Source organism: Symphodus melops (assembly GCF_947650265.1).
Source record: "Symphodus melops genome assembly, chromosome: 2".
In the NCBI taxonomy this organism is placed as follows: Eukaryota; Metazoa; Chordata; class Actinopteri; order Labriformes; family Labridae; genus Symphodus; species Symphodus melops.
The window spans coordinates 30,244,904-30,266,359 of NC_136692.1; the positions used below are offsets into that span (position 1 = coordinate 30,244,904).

The window sequence follows — 21,456 nt, forward strand, 5'->3', positions numbered from 1 at the left end:
ATATGGTGAGCGTCATCAGCAGCTGTAGAGCAGAGGTGGTTGGCTGTAACAAGCAGGCGTTACCACGGTAACTGCAAAGAAGCAGGTTTGTAGGGACGACCCAAGACGAGTTAAACCTTAATTAAGCAAAAGTATGATTTATTCGATTACTCGATTAATCGATGGGATATTCGATAGAATATTCGATTACTAAAATATTCGATAGCTGCAGCTCTAGTCGAATGTTATGTTGACATTAAAATATCTTTATTTAAAATGCACTAAAGCTGTTTTATACATCTGTTGTTGAGTTCTTACATCACCTTTTAAAAGCAGAGAAATCCATCAGGTTGGAGTTGAGACAGACAGAGTGTTTATCGTTGCCGTGGTACTCAGAGTGAGACTGTTGAAAAAAGAAGAGTGATCTTAAGACCGCTCCGTCTGCGGCGTTCAAACTGAGGAGTTGACCCGTGTGGTGGCGTCTCACGGGAACCTCAGCTCGTTATATAAACACTGACCTTCTCCATCCTGACCCTGCTACTCTAATCGGACGCTTTTCAACTTCAGCAGGCGCTTTATTACTCACTGAGGCACCCTCAATACTCTCTCTCTCTCTCTCTCTCTCTCCTCCCTCTCTCTCTCTCTCTCTCTCTCTCTCTGTCTCTCTCTCTCTCTCTCTCTCTCTCTCTCTCTCTCTCTCCTCCCTCTCTGTCTCTCTCTCTCTCTCTCTCTCTCTCTCTCTCTCTCCTCCTTCTCTGTCTCTCTCTCCTCTCTCTCTCTCTCTCTCTGTCTCTCTCTCTCTGTCTCTGTCTCTCTCTCTGTCTCTCTCTGTCTCTCTCTCTCTCTCTCTGTCTCTGTCTCTCTCTCTCTCTCTCTCTCTCTGTCTCTCTCTCTGTCTCTGTCTCTCTCTGTCTCTCTCTGTCTCTCTCTCCTCTCTCTCTCTCTCTGTCTCTGTCTCTCTCTCTGTCTGTCTCTGTCTCTCTCTCTCTGTCTCTCTCTGTCTATCTCTCTCTCTCTCTCTCTCTCTCTCTTTTACCTCGTCTCACATTTAAATGTAATTTTGCTTCACTGGCGTAACTCTAATTGTGTACAGGATCACCACAGCAGGTAGTAGAGATAGTCACACACCCATAAATCTTCTTACCATTTTCTGACACGTACACACACACACACACACACACACACACACACACACACACACACACACACACACACACACTAGAACAACAACACAGCAAGGAGCTGGATTCATTTCAGATGCATTCATTAATGTCAATCTGTTCTCATTTACTTGTTTTCTTTTATTTATTCCCTTTCTAGCTCGTCCGTCCGCCTCTCTCTCTCTCTCCGTTTCCTCAGGCGTTCTCTTCATTAGCATTAGCGATAGCATCACATCATTAGTGAAAGAGAACGGCGATGGATGTTAGATGGCGACCTCTGTGTCCGTGTTGAGAGGCGGCCTGTCAGCCAATGAAAAACGCCGGCTGACCTCTGGGCTCCTCGTCTCGTCTATCTATCTGTATCTTCACTTTTCGCTCCTTAATGTTCGTCATGATGTCGGGCCGGACTGTGACAGCAACATTTGCTCTTGTGCTCCTTCCATTACGAGTATCGATGCAGATGATACAGAATCAAAACGGCTGCAGAGCTGAGCTGAGATGACGGATTATCCACACTCAGTTTCTATCACGATATGCGTCGTATCGAGTACACTGTGTTGTACGCACATGTCAGATTATATAAAAGATGACCGTGTGTGGTCAGCTGCTGTAGAGACGCTCGTCTAACTTACGCCTGGCCTCCGCCTCAGTAACAAGCAGCTCAAATTCTTCTTTTCAGTTTCTTTTCCAGCACGATTGGGGATCTTTCTTTTAACCCATAGGTGGCGTCATGTGGGGTATTTATAGACATCTACAAAGTTATTAAAGGGAGGAGACGAGGCGCTCGGTGTGCAGGAACAGGCGCTCGCTCTGTGTCCAAGTCCTTTGCCAGTTTTGTGAGTACTCAATCTTTCAGTATGGAAGCTGTGCCGTCTCTTATACATGATGGAGGCCCTAATCTAAACACACTTTAATCCTCTTCTAACGAACAGCTAGTTACCCTACCTAAAAGATTTGACATCATCGTAGCTGCTTGGTGACTCAGCACGGTGGGACATGTAAGAAACTCTGAAGCTTGTTGACTTCAAGTCTTTCCCCGACCCTGTTCTTGTTTCTCTTTTCTTCCTCCTCCTCCTCATCAGCAGAGGAACTGCCTTCACCTCTCTGTGTTTCATTTCAACAGATGCAGCACAGATCCGACCTCTTCCTTTCTTTTTGTCACGTACAATTAGATCTCAGGATTTTATTTTTAATCATTAGCCGCTGTTTCATGCGGAGAGTTTCCACAAAGCTGTGCAGTTTTGTCCCTCGTAGCTTTCTGCACATTAAGAATATGGATGTTTAAGAGCAGATGTGATGAAGACAAGACGGCAGTTGTTGTTTTTCACTTTTAATGTGACAACGCATTTGATTTTTTTCGTGCTCAAACATAAATCATAACCCTGAAATACACTCCATCGCCAAATCTGTGCCATCAATTCCAAAGAGCTTCATGAGCAACAATTACAACAGAAAATTCAAGTAAAGGACGAGTGCAAGGAAAAAGTTTCATGAAGTTTAAGTTAAAGCTCCACCATAAAACAAAAAAAACTGCTATTAGGCCACGCCTCCTCCATACTAAAGCCTCCACCCTCCCCAGAGACACACCTCCACCCCCCCCTCTTCACATGAAGGAGTTTAGTGCAAGTGGTCAACAAACTCGCCCTTTATTTGAGCTGCACTCACCTGTGTCCTACATTGTTGTGTTAGCATGCTAATGTTAGAGCTCTTTAGTTAGCTGGTTAGCTTCAATCACCTGTGTCCTACATTGTTGTGTTAGCATGCTAATGTTAGCGCTCTTTAGTTAGCTGGTAGCTTCATGTAAACTGACACAGAATTATGTAAAAACTCTTCATCCAAATAATCAGTGAGTATGTTCTTCTTCTTCTCGACTCAAACAGCTTTTATACACAAGGGGAGGAGCCATGTAAACACAGCTCTGACAACAACACAGCCAGCAGGACTCCAGCTTCTCCCTCACTGTAGACAGTCAGGACTCACACACACATTCACACAGGACACACTGGAGTTATGATTGATGTGGAACATGTCACATGTACATCCTTTAACAACGTCACAAATCCCCATCAGGCAAAGCAAAGAAGAAGATTTGAAACAATGCATTTAAATAATGAAGAAACACAACAGTTTACATACTGGTCTTATATATAATTAATATTGGTACAGTTCTCAGCAGACTGTAGCATTCTCATTACCAGACGTCAACAAATAAAACATTTAATTAGTTCTGTGATGATTAAATATTAACATCATTAGCTTGTTGTGCTGCTTTATTTAGATGAGACTGATTTTAAATCTGATAGCTGAAGTGGTTTGTTGTTATACTCGTATGTAAAGTGTTCAACATTTCAACTTTTAAAGGGATATTTCTGTTATTTTTGGGGATAGTAAGTGAATTACTTACAGGAGATGCCCGTCAGTTCGCCCGCTTCATGTAGAAAACCAGTCGAAGTCCCGGCACAGACACCAGGGCTTTACAACCCTTCAGACGGGGCAGTAATATTAATCTGACCCCTAGTGTTTAAAATGAGTACCGCAGTCCAAACTCTAATCATCACAGAGAGCTGTCTGGCTCCGCCCCCTCCTCTCACACAGGTCAGCATGTGGTGGACACTGTAGCTTCAGTGTTTAGCCAGCTCTGCATGTGGTGGACACTGTAGCTTCAGTGTTTAGCCAGCTCTGCATGTGGTGGACACTGTAGCTTCAGTGTTTAGCCAGCTCTGCATGCGGTGGACACTGTAGCTTCAGTGTTTAGCCAGCTCAGCATGTGGTGGACACTGTAGCTTCAGTGTTTAGCCAGCTCTGCATGTGGTGGACACTGTAGCTTCAGTGTTTAGCCAGCTCTGCATGTGGTGGACACTGTAGCTTCAGTGTTTAGCCAGCTCTGCATGCGGTGGACGCTGTATCTTCAGTGTTTAGCCAGCTCTGCATGTGGTGGACACTGTAGCTTCAGTGTTTAGCCAGCTCTGCATGTGGTGGACACTGTAGCTTCAGTGTTTAGCCAGCTCTGCATGGCTCTGTAAAGCTTTCTGCGTTCTAACCTCTCTCCATGTTTCAAAAGCATCTCCAACATTGATCCTAGTTTGAGCAGCTTTCTGCTGCTGGAGCTTATTAGAAACATGCAGAGGCTTTTTAGCTCGGGTACAATCACTTCTATCTGAAGCAGTTCCACTGCCCGCTTCCATCGCTGCAACACCTGTTCACCTGATAACTGCTCTCATATCTGGCAAACCCAGGGGCGTCCAAAATGGCTGTACTTCAGCACACTTCACGGGTCTGCGCCCGTATTCAGACCGTGGTCATAGAAAAAACAACACAAAGCGATATCAGGAAGATGTTCAGGAACATTTAGACGTTTATGCCATTTTTAGAGAGACAGGTCAGTGGGTAGAGAGTAAGTGGGGAATAAAAGGAGCCACAGGTCAGATTTAAACGTGGGCTCCAGCTTCGACAACCACAGTCTCTGTACATGGGGGCGCACGAACAAACCACAAGGCCACTGCTGCCCCAAAACCACAGAGAATTGATCACGGTAATCCCAGACAGTCTGCCGGCCCGAGTTTCAACTTCATCCCTGCCGACTTTTTCTAAAGCGGTCGACACTTGAAAGGGAAGCATCGCTGCAAAGATAACAATGTAACATGACTGCACATAACACATCCTGACAGACAATTTCTCACTGATTAAAGCCGACACGAGAGGCAGATGACACCATGTCAAAGTGAAGTTCAGCCGCAAACACACAGCTAAAGTCATAAAAGGGAGAGGGAGGGAGAGGTAGTAGAAAGTAGACCATTGTGTGATTTTAGTGTTTGAACTTGTCGTGTAGGAGGGGGAGCTGATGGACTCGGCTGACCGTGACTCGTCAAAGTAACGGCTTTATTCCACTGAGTTCATAGGAAATAAAAAATAATGTGACCTGAGATTAGAGCGTCATAAAAACCACCGTGGCGTCCGAAGACAGACACTCCCACAGATGCTGTGATGACTTTCACCTCCTCTCTTCCTCCTCCTCCATGTTGTGACACTTTCCCGTTGCCTGCTTGTGGTCACTCCATCTCTTCCTATCTGTGCCTTCACCTTTTAGCTAGCGGCAGCTCGTCCTCGATGTGTACACTCTTGGGATACGACGATGAATCTTGAGGCGGTTAAAAATCGATTCAAAGGTGTCCCGGTTCACACTGGTACTCTGAAAAATGAATCGCAGAAACAGGGTCCGAAATGAACCCCCGTCAAGCGCCAGATACGGGGAGATTTTCCGTTTGGCGAGTACATTTCAGCACGACGCGGGTAAATTCCCGTTCTGCTCTGCGTGAATCAGAAACAGTCATGTAGAGAAAGTACCCACGGCTTGGCGTAATGGAAATGATGAAAAGCAGCGCAATGAATGGAACTGAAAGTATTTGTAAATGTCTATTCAAAGGTCGAGACAAATCTCAGGCATCCTTGTCAACAGCACATATTCAGAAGTCAACATTTGTTTTGCTGTTTGACTCTGAATGCTTGCCTCTGAGAAGATTTGATTTGTTGACGGAAAAAAAAAAATCCAATTTACAACAAGGTGCAGCATCAGTGTTTAAGTCCTCGGCTCAGTGGGACTGAAGTGAAGTTTCATTATGTGACAAAAGTCAAATCTCTGCAGACTTATTATTCAGATCATTCTCAATAGACACTTTGATTATTGGCACACAAGCTGGTGTGTTTCCTCCAGCCAATCACAGCGCAGCAGGTGAATTGGCCATCATTCATAGAGACTGTTCGACACATGGAGGTGAAGCGTCAGGCGGATGACGCTCGTTTTGAACCTTGTGTTGGCTTTCACCTGCTGACGTGGAGTTGGTCTGCTTCCTGTTGGTGAAGACCGTTAGCTTGTGCTAGCATCCGTTAGCTTGTGCTAGCATGCGGCAGCTTGTGCTAGCATGCGGCAGCTTGTGCTAGCATGCGGCAGCTTGTGCTAGCATGCGGCAGCCTGCAGCGTTGATACGAGTCGTAAACAAAGACGCTAGGTCCTGCAGGGAGTGAGAGCTTGTGGTGGCGATGAGCCCAGGAGGAGGGGCCACGTTTGAAGGCCACATCTTTACTGAACCTACCTTTCAGTGTGTGAATGGAGACCAAGCCTTCAGCGCTCTCTATATCCTGTGCTCTTCTAGTTTCTCATTCTTTGCTCTGTGGTTTGTTCTGTTCCAGGCAGGCTAATGAGGAGTACCAGGTCCTGGCTAACTCCTGGCGTTACTCATCCGCGTTCTCCAACAAGCTCTTCTTCACGGTGGTCGACTATGATGAGGGGGCGGATGTGTTCCAACAGGTGAGTTCACACAAACACATCTGTTCTTCTTATTGTCACAGCAGGAAGCTCGACTTTTACTTTTAATTATTTTAAGGATTTAAACTTTTTGCATGTTCAGGAAATTTTCTCATCAAGCTACACGGATCTTCTCTAATGGTGCTTTCACAGAAGTGTGGCCCTCGGCCTTCACCCCGAGTATTTGAGTGGACGGATTAGAGACAATTCACCTCCAACCTTTGTGTTCCTCATCTGTCCACTGTTTCTCCTCAGTCTTTACCTTTCTTTCTTTATTTCCTCCATCCCTCTTCAGAACTCCGGCAGCAGATTAGCAAATAACCTTCCAGAGCAGCTAAGTGAAGAGGGCAGAAAGTAAACACACAATCAGTCAAACAACGGAAACGCAGCAAGGGAGAAGAAAGGCGAGCAAGGACGAGTGCACAAACAGAGTACAGACATGTACATGTGTGCGTAGACAAACTGTGGGAACACAATGAAGTGGTTCTCTGTGTTATCAATGTAAAGACACGCAGGGAGACTGACAAAGAACAGCACATCAATGTCAAGCCATGAAAACAACAAACGCTCCGATACCACTCAGGAACAGAAGCATTGATGCATATTAAACACATCTTATCAAGGTCAGTCCTGCCTCTCTCTGATTCGTTCAGAGCGACGGCAGAAAGAAAGAAAGGAAGTTGCTTCTCCCGATTTTCCGTCTTCAGATTTGAACCGGGGCGACCCGCTCGGACCTCTGCAGCCTTACTTCAGGGCCGACTCCAGCCAGCTGTCCTGCTGCTCCATCCACTTCTACTGAGGGACAGAGCTAGCATTAGCATTAGCACTTAGCACGGAGCGACTGATTAGCCGTTATGAATTGATGATAAAACTCGGATGATAAGAATCTGGATTTTGACATAAAAGGATTTCTCCTGCATCTCCCCTTCCCTCATGTTCTGACGCTGCTGATGAATGATACTTATACACACACGTGAGTTTGAAAAGAGAGAGAGAGGCAGAGTCAATCTGCACTTCACTATTATTCCCATTAAACACAGTCAGTTAATCGCTTTCTGCACAGACGGAGTTATCGGAGATGTTCTCTTTATCCAATAATGAGCTGTGATAGGGAGGACAGATCATTACACACACACACACACACACACACACACACACACGTTACATTTCTAATATCATGGCACTAATTCAGTTTTTCCAAACAGTACATGTTTCTGGGGTCTTATTTTTGCACTAGAAAGAAACGTCACAGTGGAGTATGAGCCGTCTTCATTCTGTGTTCGTCTCAGTACTTTTCCTCATTTCTGTCCGAGGACAGAGAGCGTGCAGAGAGAACTGTGGAGTACCAGAAGTTTCCGGAGAGTGGGTTGATCGTCAGCTGTCTGTTGTAGTCGGAGCGTCGGTGAGCGGTCGTTGCCCAAGTTGATTCGACGTGTGTAATGGGCGTTAGCGGTCGGTGAGAGGAGTCTCTCTGATTGGCTGTTTGGAGGTTTCATTTCTCTCCAGCTCTCAGTAAAGCTCCTCGGGCATGTCGCTGTCGTCTCCATCGGTTCTGTTCTCCTCCTCCCCCCCCCAAACAGGACCTTTTAAAAGCACTGACTTGACTCTGTTGTTGAAGGTGCTCTAATGGATTATGTTCCTTTACCTCTGAATGAAATATGATACGATCTGACTGATGACTCACCAACAACATCAACCTTCTTATCTCTCTCTCTCTCCCTCTCTCTCTCTCTCTCTCTCTCTCTCTCTCTCTCTGTCTCTCTCTCTCTCTCTCTCTCTCTCTCTCTCTCTCTCTCTCTCTAGTTGAACATGAACAGCGCCCCGACCTTCATGCATTTCCCAGCGAAGGGGAAGCCAAAGAGGGCCGATACGTTCGACCTGCAGAGGATCGGTTTTGCTTCAGAGCAGCTGGCCAAGTGGATTGCCGACCGCACAGATGTTCAGGTACGAAACGTACCGTCAGTCTCACACACACACACACACACACACGTCTGAGTCGTTCTTCTTGTTTTCAAAGCAGCTGCCTTGTGAGGCTCAGCCACTGAACAGATATTCTTCTCCACAGTGTATTTAACCTGCTTCAGTCTGACAAAGAGAAAAGTCTGTTTAAATCGAGGCAGGTAGTCGAGTTCGTCCAAACATGCCTGTTGATGGGGTGGGGGGGGGTGGGGGGGGGGGCTCTCAGACTCTTCAATGGGACTTTGAAGCAGGAATAAAGAGGGGAACATAAAGAAAGCTGAAAGCACATATGATCAGACAAAGTAATGACATGGATGAATTAGCTCGGACTGTTGTGCCGACACATCTTTCTCTTTTTGTTCTCTTCTGTGAGATGGAGATAAACGTCTGAGCGGTTCAATGCAGGGACGAGCAGGACCACGCTCGCCCTTTCTTAGAACATAATAAAGATCATATATATATATATATATATATATATATATATATATATATATATATATATACACTCAACAAAAATATAAACGCAACACTTTTGTTTTTGCTCCCATTTGTCATGAGATGGACTCAAAGATCTAAAATTCATTCCAGATACACAATATTACCATTTCTCTCAAACATTGTTCACAAATCTGTCTAAATGTGTGATAGTGAGCACTTTTGCTTTGCTGAGATAATCCATCCCACCTCACAGGTGTGCCACATCAAGATGCTCATCAGACACCATGATTAGTGCATAGGTGTACCTTAGACTGTCCACAATAAAAGGCCACCCTGAAATGTGCAGTTTTTGCTTTATTGAGGGTCTGGGGACTCAGAACCAGTCAGTATCTGGTGTGACCACCATTTGCCTCATGCAGTGCAACACATCTTCTTCGCATAGAGTTTATCAGATTGTCAATTGTGGCCTGTGGAATGTTGGTCCACTCCTCTTCAATGGCTGTGCGAAGTTGCTGGATATTAGTGGGAACTGGTACGCGCTGTCGCCGGTCAAGCACATCCCAAACATGCTCAATGGGTGACATGTCCGGTGAGTATGCTGGCCATGCAAGAACTGGGACATTTTCAGCTTCCAAGAATTGTGTACAGATCCTTGCAACATGGGGCCGTGCATTATCTTGCTGAAACATGAGGTGATGTTCATGGATGTATGGCACAACAATGGGCCTCAGGATCTCATCACGGTATCTCTGTGCATTCAAAATGCCATCAATAAAATGCACCTGTGTTCTTCGTCCATAACAGATGCCTGCCCATACCATAACCCCACCACCACCATGGGCCACTCGATCCACAACATTGACATCAGCAAAGCGCTCACCCACACGACGCCACACACGCTGTCTGCCATCTGCCCTGAACAATGTAAACCGAGATTCATCCGTGAAGAGAACACCTCTCCAACGTGCCAGACGCCATCGAATGTGAGCATTTGCCCACTCAAGTCTGTTACGGCGACGATCTGGAGTCAGGTTAAGACCCCGATGAGGACGACGAGCATGCAGTTGAGCTTCCCTGAGACGGTTTCTGACAGTTTGTGCAGAAATTCTTTGGTTATGCAAACCAATTGTTTCAGCAGCTGTCTGAGTAGCTGGTCTCAGACGATCTTGGAGGTGAACCTGCTGGATGTGGAGGTCCTGGGCTGGTGTGGTTACACGTGGTCTGCGGTTGTGAGGCCGGTTGGATGTACTGCCATATTCTCTGAAACGCCTTTGGAGACGGCTTATGGTGGAGAAATGAACATTCAATGCCCGAGCAACAGATCTGGTTGACATTCCTGCTGTCAGCATGCCAATTGCACGCTCCCTCAATGCTTGCGCCATCTGTGGCATTTTGCTGTGAGACAAAACTGCACATTTCAGAGTGGCCTTTTATTGTGGGCAGTATAAGGTACACCTGTGCACTAATCATGGTGTCTGATGAGCATCTTGATGTGGCACACCTGTGAGGTGGGATGGATTGTCTCAGCAAAGCAAAAGTGCTCACTATCACACATTTAGACAGATTTATGAACAATGTTTGAGAGAAATGGTAATATTGTGTATCTGGAATGAATTTTAGATCTTTGAGTCCATCTCATGACAAATGGGAGCAAAAACAAAAGTGTTGCGTTTATATTTTTGTTGAGTATATAAAGCTTCCTTGATTATAAGCCGCAGGTGTCCACGCTATAACAAGAGCTATTTACACAGACGTAGGCTACCGGTAACATTCGCAAATACTGTAGCGTCCGTACGGACGTTAAAGGACGACGAGAGCGTTCAAATAATAACTTTTAATAACCCGATCACTGTCGGCCGTGACCACGCCGTTTACAGCAGAGAGCAAAACCATAACTTGCCGTAACAATCCAACTCTCTCCCCCAGCGTTCTCTCATACAGCCACTCAACACGTTCTCGCTGGTGCATTCACTGACTCTCCACATAATCGGAATTATGAACACATTATCAACTACTGACTTTACAACATGAACCGTTACAATACGAAGCCTAGCCGACGGTGTCTGTAACACGGCTGATGAAAAAGATGACCGTAATATATTTCACAAGAAAAAGTCCATCCATTCACTGCCTCAGAATGACTTCCTTACTCACTTCCTCAGTCTCTGTTGTCGCTGTCAGTGTCATCTTAACGTGCAGCAGCTCTGTTAGCTTCTTTGACAGCCAGGTCGATCGCCTTTAACTTGAAAGCTGCATCATATGTATTTCTCCGTGTGTTTTCCATCATGAGGGTGCGTGCATGAAGCGCAAAATGACTGATATTAAGATCCGACGTGACGAAGTCAAATGTTTTTGCGGCAGAAGCTCATTGTCCCCCATAAAAAATCCATGCATTAGCCGCACCGGAGTAGAAGCCGCAGTGCTCGAAGTGTGAGAAAAAAGTAGCGGCTTATAGTCCGGAATTTACGGTAGTTTATTTAGTTATTATTTTTAGCAGCTGGAACAAGGAGTGTCGAACCAAATGACACTTTGAGCATTTTATTGAGTATCAACATTTTCAGTAATGAGGTTTTTTTCCTACAGCTGCAACCAACAAGTCATTTCATGATCAATGAAAAAATAATAGATTTTTTTGAAGTTTGCAAAGTCCAAATTGGATTTCTCAATTGTCTCAATTTGACCACCCATTCATACGAAGCCCCCCCAACTACTCAGGTTTTGTCAAAGTATAAATTCAAAAGTAAGTCACAACTGAGACGATGCATACCTGAGAATATGAAGACTGAGGACACAACTTGTGTGACAGTTCTGTATTTTGTTAATTCCAAAAAATTACGTGATGACATGATTTGAGAGCAAGTTGGTTTCATCATGCATCACCTTGACTAATAACAAACTGTGCAAAACCATCAAACTGCATTAACAGTTTTGGTTGTGCATTCAAGCGTTGCTTGCACTGTTGCATTAGGTTTCACTGTCTTAAAAAAAGTTAAGAGCTGGGTTTTTTTTTCATATGTGGCATCTGCCGATCAGCCAATTGTGTGTGTGTTCAGGCTGTCATGCAAATATTTGTTTGGTTTAGAGAACAGAAGAGAAGAAGCCAAAACTGAACAGAAGAGAAGAAGCCAACCTCGGTTGTTCTCCATCCTCGAACTGCTTACTAAGTATCAGTGGGGGAGGATATTAAGAACATTCAAAGGGACAATATTGTAATAGAAAAGTAATAGATTACATTACAAAGTGTTGTACCTATACTTGTAATATGTTTGGACTGTTCATACTGATGTACTGTACAACTGTATAGTACTAAAATTAGCTAAATCAATGTACTGATTATTATGTAAAATCAGAATCATGTAAAATAACTAAAGCTTTAAATCAAATACATTATAGAAAAACTTGTAGGAGATGTTATGATAAAAAAAAAATGAAGAGCCCTGGAAGACATGCACACAACCTATTTAAATAAGCTAGCTTTCATTTATTTATTTATTTTAAATGTTATTCACTTTATGAATCCCTTTGGGCAAAATTCAGGTTTGCACTCTGTTATTTTAGAGACATGTTTCTCACACACGCTGGCCTGAATCACACACATTGCATTCATGGAGAGGTGTCAGAGTGCGGCGGCTGCCCTTACTGAAAGTGCCTCCTGAGCTGGTGGGGGTTCGGTGCCTTGCTTAAGGGCACCTCGGCAGTGCTCCAGAAGTGGTCTGGCACCTCTTCAGCTACCAGACCAACTTCTAACATCCAGCCCTCCGGTCCCCAACCCAAGTCCCTGCAGACTGAGCTACTCCTTGCTGGTCTGATTAGTGATTGTCCTCATGGGCGCACACTGTGACCTGCCTCAGCTCCAGCTCTCAGCCTGTCGTTATGTTGACTGAAAGTGAAGCTACAGTATTACCCACATGGCAGCTCTACCCAGAGTCCCCTGCAATAACAGATGGGGGACATCACGCCAGTCCCTCCAAGGTGACCTTTTCGAAGGATCTGACCCCAATGTGTGGAACTAATGGCTGAACTTAAGAAAATTTATGACAACGATTTTTTTGAATGCTTGATTCTTATTGGGTAATTGTCACATTTGTTATTTATAAATAAAAGACCAATGCTGTTAACAGTCAGTTGATGAGGATACCGTTCTGCTTTTCTTTGCATTCAGCAGTGCAACTATTTCAAATCCACTCCTGTGTCAAATATTTCATGCCTACATAACAAACTAAGTGTGTTTATTATACATGACACATTATCTTTTTATATTAAAAATGTAATCCTTCAGGGTGATTCAACACCATACCTCTGTCAGGCTTTAGTTCTACTGTGAGAACATGCAGCGTGTTCATTTCCACATAGACAAGGAGCCGCCAGTACAATGAACGACACTGTGCAGTGTAGGCCTGCACAATATGAGAAAAACATGCAATGGGCAAAAACATTGTTCACTTTTGCAACAACAAAAGAAAAATGCAGGACCATAAGTAAACAAGAATGAGCGCACGTTAGCTCTAACTCACAGTTACTATGTCTATGCTTTTCTTCCTTTTTCCACAACAGCCGTTTGGAAAATGTTTCTCCTGAATCTAAAAAGCAGAACTTCCTTTTAACCACTAAATGGGCACAGATTTATCTGAGAGTAGCTGATAGCTCAACCTTCATCGTTTTTTTTTTTATTGCGATAGTTTTATGCTTTTGCAAAGTGTTTAAAGCAAATTTGCAATAACACTGCAGTTGAAAATGTTTGTGTCACATTATCTTTTCATGAGCAAATATAATACTGTTTTTTTCTGTTAGTTATACTTGACATTAGAGTTTTAAATCACTGCTCACTGTTTCCATAAAGATGTGAAATTCAAACTTGTCAAACTATCCAGGCTGTCTTTCTGCCAGTGTTAGAGTGCATGAATGATCAGACGGTGTCTGTAGACCCATTTGACAAGTTTTAAAACAGTTCACTAACACACACGTTGTTTCTTCACAACAGTGTGCAGCCTTCTCTGTAAATAAAAAACAACAACATTAAAATGAGAAAACAACCAAAACAAAATGCAGCCCTGAAAGTCAGTTGACTGATGCTCTGGTGCTTCTGATAAGCTGCTATTATTGCTCCTTGTTTTCTTCCCTTGCAGGGTGCAGGAGGGTGTGGACCTTTGTGTTCTACACACACACCGTAATAGTTACAATCTATGGGTCACACACACCATCAGCTCGCAAGCAGAGCCTCAGCCTCGGACTCTGGTGTCTGATCACAGCGTGTTCACTCCAATATTAAACATATTGTTTCCTTGTTAGAAGCCCTGAAATGATTAAAGACAATGATGGCTTCCCTCAACCACACATAACAGACTTTGAACCACTTCCCTATAGAGAGCTAAATAGAAACACAAAGGGACAAAAAGCAAATAAAACAGCAGCAAACCAACACGAGGATACCAAACATACAAACACGACCAGACACATGTACATGGTTACATAGGCCTACAGCTTACAGTAGCCTGATCTGTGGTTACAGGTTACAAGTAGTTTAAACAGCTCGAGGTCAACTCTCTCTACTGTAGGACTATATGCATGCAGAAAAGATGTCCAAAGGGCTCCATTTATTTTCTAAACTACAAACTTGCATCTCCTTGTTAAACGTGACGATGGTTTGTAGATAGGGAGACAAATAAAAACGAGAAAAAAAGAGGAAGAGAAGTGAGCAGTCACTAAAAAGAAACACATGCAGGTCTCGTGTTAGTTCGCCGAAGTATTATCACATTTTAAATGTCATCAAATGTGTTCTTCTTACCTCGAGTGGCCTATTCACTGAAGTTAACTTATTGGACTTGTTCAGAGTTTATTCTAAGGCTGGCCTCCTCTCCGTCCACAGTGTGAACACAGCATGTTACTGAAGTCAGATGTTGGTTGAAAACTAACACAGAAAGTCCAGTTTGGTGTGATTCTCCCGCTCTGATGTCTCTCCTGTTTGTGAAGACGGAAGATGAGTGCAGCTCTGAGTGTCTCTTCACTGCGGTTTGTCGCTCCGCTGCTTTCTGATATTGCAACGTGACGACAAGAAGCGCACCGCCTCTCCTCACAGTACCAGCCACCGACTGTAGTAAATGTCACTACCGTCCTGCCTTTCAAAATAAGAGTCCACTTGTCCCAGTGTCTAAAAATGAAGCAAGTGCGGAGAAGTGATGGATGTTTTTTTGTTTTTACAACTCATTAATGTTGGCATACATACATACATACACCTCAAGTTCAACTCTTTCTCTGTTGTCATAGTGACCGGATGTTTAGGCTGACAATTCATGGCCCCCCTTTTCAGGGCGCAGTTGATGACCAATAATGTCATGATAAAATTGTCACAATTTCGTGGCCCAGCACACCCCAAGGTTCATTGTGCGCCAGTTCAGATGACCTGGCAGAGTAATGCTGTTGAGGCTGTTATAAACAGTGGGCATTGAAAGGGGAAGGGTGTGGTGTGACAATCAGTAGCCCAGAAAGTCTCATTTCATTTCAGTTAGGTCTGAGCACCCAGGCTGTGAATGCTGGGTTCTTCTGTTCATCAATGGATGAAAAACCGACACAGGTGACAACACAGTCTATGGTGACAACCAATGTTCAACTTTAAAATGTCTGTCAAAGTCCCCATGAAATGCTGTGACGCATTTCCCTCTGAAACATGATAGAACCAATCAAAAGATAGAAGATGGGACATTGTGTTAGGAGGAAAAAGGCGTTTTAATTTGTATAAAAGACGTTAGAGAAACACTTCTGAGTGCAGGACATTTTACAGAAAGAGAAAATACAACTGTTTTGATTTAACAATACTCTGATAATGCTTCATTGAATTATATGTATTTGACAGATGAATGTATAAAACAGTAACACTCGATTAAACTGGGAAAATATAAAAAAATTATATTGTATACTTCAGCGGCTCAATTTTGAACGTAGAACTGAAAGCTTAATGTAGGCCTATTAACACACATGATGAATGCTCCAAAAGTCGAATAAACGCCCCTTTTAAGTGTCTGTGGTTCATTTGATGTAGCTTCCTCTTCCTTTTCTGTTATTTTACATTATTCTTCCTTATTTTTAAACGCTTCATGAATGGAGGTTCAAAAACCCCACTCAGTACTACGACAGAGGCTCAGTCACACGTTTATTATAAAACAGGTACAAACTTTCCAGATAACACTTCAACTGAAAAATCAACATTTTATGTTTATACATTTGCTTTCCTATAGTCTCATAATGCTAACAATAGATTTAACTTTTTTTTTCTGTACATTATTTCATCTTGTAGCATCAAAATCCACTTGTGTCTCTTAAGAGAGTAAAGAAAATCTCCTTATGACATTTTGTAAATGTACATGAGGCAACTCATCTGTTGAAAAGGAAATCAGAGGACGCTCTGTTATCACGAAGGAGGATCATTTAGTTCATAGAGAGAGAACATTAAGTTGTGTCGTGTTCATAAAGTTAAATCAGTCTTAACTGCACTTAACAGCACTCACTTTCATCTCAACAGGCTGCCTTGACAGTAGGTAAAAAAAATCCCCCAACAGCACCACTTAGAAATAGTTTACAGCCATGTAAAGTCAGAATTACACTAAACTGATAATCCCAACAAGTGTTAAAGCTCCTGTGCTGTGTTGAGCTTGTTAGATTTCTATTAATACTGATGCCTCTTATTGACCTGCAAAAGCAAAATCATCAGGACAAAGACTGACTGTTTCACCACTGTCTGAACATCTAAAACTGCCTGCTGCTGAAACAACTTTAGTTTACATTTCCAATAAGAAAAGATTCACTGAGATCTGTTGTGGAAAAACGTTTCACATCTACTGTGCAAAATTAAAAAGAGATAAAAAAAGGTTATACTTTGTCTACATGGTAACCAAAATGGACAAAAAACCTTTAGCTTCTCACAGGAGCTTTCATTTACGTTGCTACAAACGCTGGGTGTATGCAAACTAAGCAGAGCAACGACAGATTTGTCCATTTTTGTGGTCATGTGATTTAGCTGAAATGTTTCTAATTTGCTTTAGAAAAGATGTAAACTTAAGTGACAAACACCAGATGGAACAGTCCTTATTTATTTAAGATAGACAGCTACATGTTATTTCAGTAAATTAAAACTTTATTATTTCTTGAAAGGGTCATCTGTGAAAAGATGTTTAACATTTGGTTATGTGTTTTTCATGTCATATATGGATAAACAAACAGCTGTATCCAATGCGTCATTTTTTCCTCATCAACGCTTTTCTGTAGTTTCCTTTTTTTTAGATCAAGATACCTTTTCATACAGTAACAAAAGACATTCAACACCAGAAAGATCGTTCAGTTTGAAGACTGAGGTTCTCTTTGTGTGGATTCAGACAGCGCAAACAGGCCGTTTGCAGAAAAGTTTGTGTGTATGTGTGTGTGTGTGTGTGTGTGTGTGTGTATGTATGTTTCTAAGTGTGTCTGACCTGAATCTTGCTATCTTCAAACCCCTTGATGTGCACAGCAATCTGCAGGTGGAGCTCACTCACTTCCGCCTCTCAGCATATTACCCAATACCACAAAGAAAAGTACACTTAGTGTGTATGTGTCAGAGAGAGAGAAAGAGAGAGAGAGAGAGAGAGAGAGAGAGAGAGAGAGAGGGGGGGGGGGGGGGGGGGGGGGAGTTTATGCAATGCAATACACATTAAATATGAAATACAACTTTAACTATAATTTTGCTGTTCAGACAAAAACAAGAGACATTTAGAAAAAACAGGGACATAGAAACATTAGAAACAACATAAAATACATAAATACTAGAGTTCATCAAGTAACAACAGGAAAGCACGATTTTATATAAAAAGTCCTTCAAACAATAATTACAACAAAAGGAACTGTCATCAGGATAATCTAGCGTGAAACCCTTAGATTTAACCTTTGGTAATAAATATATCCTGTCTAAGGGCTTAAGTTTAAACTCACCGAAGAGAGGAGAGCCACAGCTGTTTCTCTCTTACTGAAGCAGGGAGAAGGATCTGGTCATTTCACCCCAATGATTTTACGGGAAACTTTAAGGATTTTTTTGCAACCTACTGTTAAACCAGGTCTTAGGCATTATGTTTCCACACAAACTCACATTAAACACATTTAACGGCGGTTTTACGTTTATTTTCCTGTTTCTCCAGAGCTTCGAAGTGTAGTTTTCCGTTCATGCTTTAAGAGGAGAGAAAGGACAGCAGTTGTCATGCCAACCCGCTCTCTCTCTCTCTCTCTCTCTCTCTCAAGCCGGATGAGGCTCTTTGCCCGGTCTCGAGCGTGCCTCTGCACCCTGCTCCGTTTCAAATCCCTCTGCAGGCTCGCGTCAAGCTCGCCAGAATGTGACAACCCGGACCGGAAATCAGAGACGGAAACGCACAGAACATCTGGTTAATTTCAACTTAAAATACAATTTACGGAATCACGAGTATTTTCTGACACACACACACACACACACACAGAGAGAGCGAGAGCATATATATATATATATATATATATATATATATATATATATATATATATATATATATATATAGTGTGTGTGTGTGTGTGTGTGTGTGTGTGTGTGTGTGTGTGTGTGTGTGTGTGTGTGTGTATATATGTGTATATATATATATATGTGTGTGTGTGTGTGTGTGTGTGTATATAGATATATATATTACATCAAGTATATACTTGAGGTATTTCCAAATTACCTGCAGGAGTTTAAAATCTGTCAGCCCTTTGTACAACCTATTGTACATAACACTGTAGTACCACTTATGTCCACATAATGGCAGCATTTCTCTTTAAATGCGCAAAAGAGTAGAAACATTTTTAAGCAAAAAGTTTGTTTATGGAGGAGACATAAAGAAAAATGTTGAAATAAGTTAAAGACATTTTATTATTTATTTATTTATTCATTTATTTATTCATCATTTTATGTCTTCTTGTTTATGTATTTTAACATCGAATTATTTATCAATTCTTTTATTTATTCCAGCATTTATTTATACATTTAATTATTTATTCGTTTATGTATTCATTCTTTTATTTATTCCAGTATTTATTTATACATTTATTTGCTTTTGTCAGGTGTGTGTATGAATTCTCCCCGCCTCCTCGCGGCCCAGGCGCGTGGAGTTGAAGTGACGTCACATGTAGTGGCTCGTGTCTCCAGCAGCAGGTTCTCCCTCTTCATTCAGTCCCCTCCAGTTTCCCGGACCTCTCGGAACTAAATCACCTCTGTGGATTTACCTCAGTCACGAAAAGGGGAATTTTGAGAATCGAAATGTCTCCTCTGCTTTTCAAACTTTGTTTGGATTTTATTTTACTGACAACTGATTTAAATAATCAGCTCTGTATTGCTTTTCCTCTAACTTGTGTGGGAATTTAACTCTGGACCATCTCATCCACCAAGCCTACACTTTGAGTTACTTTAAAACTGACGAACATACTGTAAGGTCGTGTTGGACACCTTTTCGTGATTTATTCGGATTTAATTGTCGACTTGGAAGCGGAAATTTATCGTCTGGATTCTACTTTTCTCCTTTTCAGCCAGTCTACCGGCGAAGAATGTTTATTGCATTCTCATATTAATATTTTACAGTTTTATTGTGTACATGTAAGACCAAAAGTAAGGATGATTTCGGAGGAGAGAAGCAGTCACGTTAATAAACAGGCTCTGAACTTCCCTGTGGGTTTACTTATCCGCTCTCCAAAGAAGCGCCTGGCCAAACTGGGGAGGAAACCCAGCAATGGATCTCTGCAGTAAGTCTGTAAACACCGCGATATGAACAGGCTATAAATAATATGAAATAGGTGAGGTGGTTCCTCTTAACTTAAAACCATTGAAGATATGCACAGTACTGTTGTCTGTTAGCCATTCACTTTATTACTTATTATCTTTTTTTTTTCTTCCTAATGTCTCAACTATTCCATTACAATACTGCCTTTTTTTAAAAAGTAAAAATAACAATTTCATAATTTATTTATATGTTATGGCACTTTTGACATAGTGATTTATGAAGTGGTCAACAACTTTGTGAAGTCTAAACATAGGCAACGTTTTCAAGTTTTAGTCACCTTTGTTTTAATCCATGAAAATCCCTGTGGACATTCACACCCTCGGTTTAACTCCTTTTGAAAGGCTCACACTAAAATTACAAATCTTTAAGTTTCACCTCATCATGCATGTTTAACACGGTTTCATCAGGTCTACCCCTCTGTTCCCTCTCAGGTCCAGTAACTCGGACAGCATCGTCCAATCCTCAGACAGAGTGGTGGTCCGGCAGCCGGCCAAGAGCAAAATCCGCCGCCACAATAACAGACTCTCTAACGTTTTCAACCACAGTCCAAACCTTCGGGACAGGGGACGCCACGGCCTGCCACCCAGCGGAGGCAGTCTGGCCGGTGACAGACAGGCTGCAGACGACCCAGCGGAGCTGTCCAGTCAGATGTCCGTACCAGGCATCCTCAAGATCTTTGGAAGCGACATCTGTCAGGGGACAAACTACAAGAGCGTGCTGGCAACCACTCAGTCAAGTGCTAAGGAGCTGCTGAAGGAGGCCTTAGAGAGGTGAGGGGGAGGGGCTTCAAATGTCAAGTTTTTTGATGTCATAATGGTACTGGACCAAATTAAAAAACATTTCTAAATTTTTAGAATTGGTCCTGAAAGAAAAATAAAGTGTAACCTTTATTCTTTGCCAATCAACTTTATGGTTGTTGAGATATTTCAATGTGGACATTAGTGGTGAAACAATGCCCATCTACTGCAGTCTTCTAATTGTTTAATTGTTTTAATCTGTCTGTCTGGTTCTTTAGGTACTGTTTGGAAAAAGAAGACCCCAGCGACTACGTCTTGTGTGACGTGATCGGACAGACGGGGACGGTCAACCAATGGAGGAGGGAGTGTTTCCGGGTGGTGGGAGACCACGAGAAGCCCCTCATGCTGCAGTCACTGTGGAAACCAAAAGAAGGCTTCTCCAGACGCTTTGAAATCCAGCTGAGAGCGAGCGTAGAGGAGCAGAGCTTAAAGGACAGAGACACCGTGACGGCAGGTAAATGTCCCGTCTCTGGTCTGCTTCAGGGACCTCACGTCAAACCGTCCTGAGTGATAAACATAAGAGAGCCTCGCATCTGTACTCCTGAGCACTAAATCAGTGAGTCTGTGTGACATGGGGGAGCCTTTCTCCTGCTCTCCTCCGACCTTATTGTGCAGCTTATCAGCGGGAAGAGCAGAAGAGAGAGGGAGGTCAGGAGGAACAAAAGCATCAGGGAGGGACACGGGAGGTCACTCTGGCCCCTCTCTTATCTTTGTTTTATTGCAGGGGCCCCTCCATTAGGGCCCCGTGAAACACGGAGGCCGCTCCCCCTTCTGAATGTGTCCACTCGCCCTGTTATTCTTTCAGCCAGAGCTCACTTCCTGCTCAGGGCGCTCTAAGCGACCATATTGTCTCTGGCACAGGTCTGTTGTGTTTCTCCCTGTCTTACTTCACCGATTTTTATTATCACTGTTATTCTTGGTCCAACAACTTTCTGAAACATATTGCTCCTCTGCAAGTAGCAACTTAGCTTAGCTTAACACCTTATCATGTTTTTTTTTCAAACATAAACTGAAGTTTGAAAACA

At 42.9% G+C, this 21,456-nt stretch overlaps 2 protein-coding genes and 1 long non-coding RNA gene across 3 annotated transcripts in view; 2 read left to right on the forward strand and 1 right to left on the reverse strand.

Moving 5' to 3' along the window:
* Positions 1-6,630, forward strand: part of LOC306818843 (dolichyl-diphosphooligosaccharide--protein glycosyltransferase subunit MAGT1-like) — a 31,176-nt gene extending 24,546 nt beyond the window's left edge. Inside the window, exons 3-4 of the mRNA XM_079336564.1 lie at positions 6,327-6,444; positions 6,545-6,630. Coding sequence (XP_079192690.1) covers positions 6,327-6,444; positions 6,545-6,580 — 154 coding nt within the window. The 3' untranslated portion in view covers positions 6,581-6,630. The remainder of the gene's footprint in view (positions 1-6,326; positions 6,445-6,544) is intronic.
* Positions 6,631-14,517: 7,887 nt separating this feature from the next.
* On the reverse strand, positions 14,518-18,062 carry LOC306820388. The gene is made up of 3 exons (XR_013778664.1): positions 17,794-18,062; positions 17,298-17,404; positions 14,518-14,986 (listed from the first exon to the last, which is right to left on the reverse strand). It is a non-coding gene; the product is annotated as an uncharacterized lncRNA (long non-coding RNA).
* A 939-nt stretch (positions 18,063-19,001) lies between these two features.
* Positions 19,002-21,456, forward strand: part of LOC306820359 (ras-interacting protein 1-like) — a gene marked incomplete at its 3' end in the record, with an annotated part of 17,874 nt that continues 15,419 nt past the window's right edge. Inside the window, exons 1-3 of the mRNA XM_079338178.1 lie at positions 19,002-19,596; positions 20,066-20,404; positions 20,650-20,885. Of these exons, the coding sequence (XP_079194304.1) occupies positions 19,469-19,596; positions 20,066-20,404; positions 20,650-20,885 (703 nt within the window). The 5' untranslated portion in view covers positions 19,002-19,468. The remainder of the gene's footprint in view (positions 19,597-20,065; positions 20,405-20,649; positions 20,886-21,456) is intronic.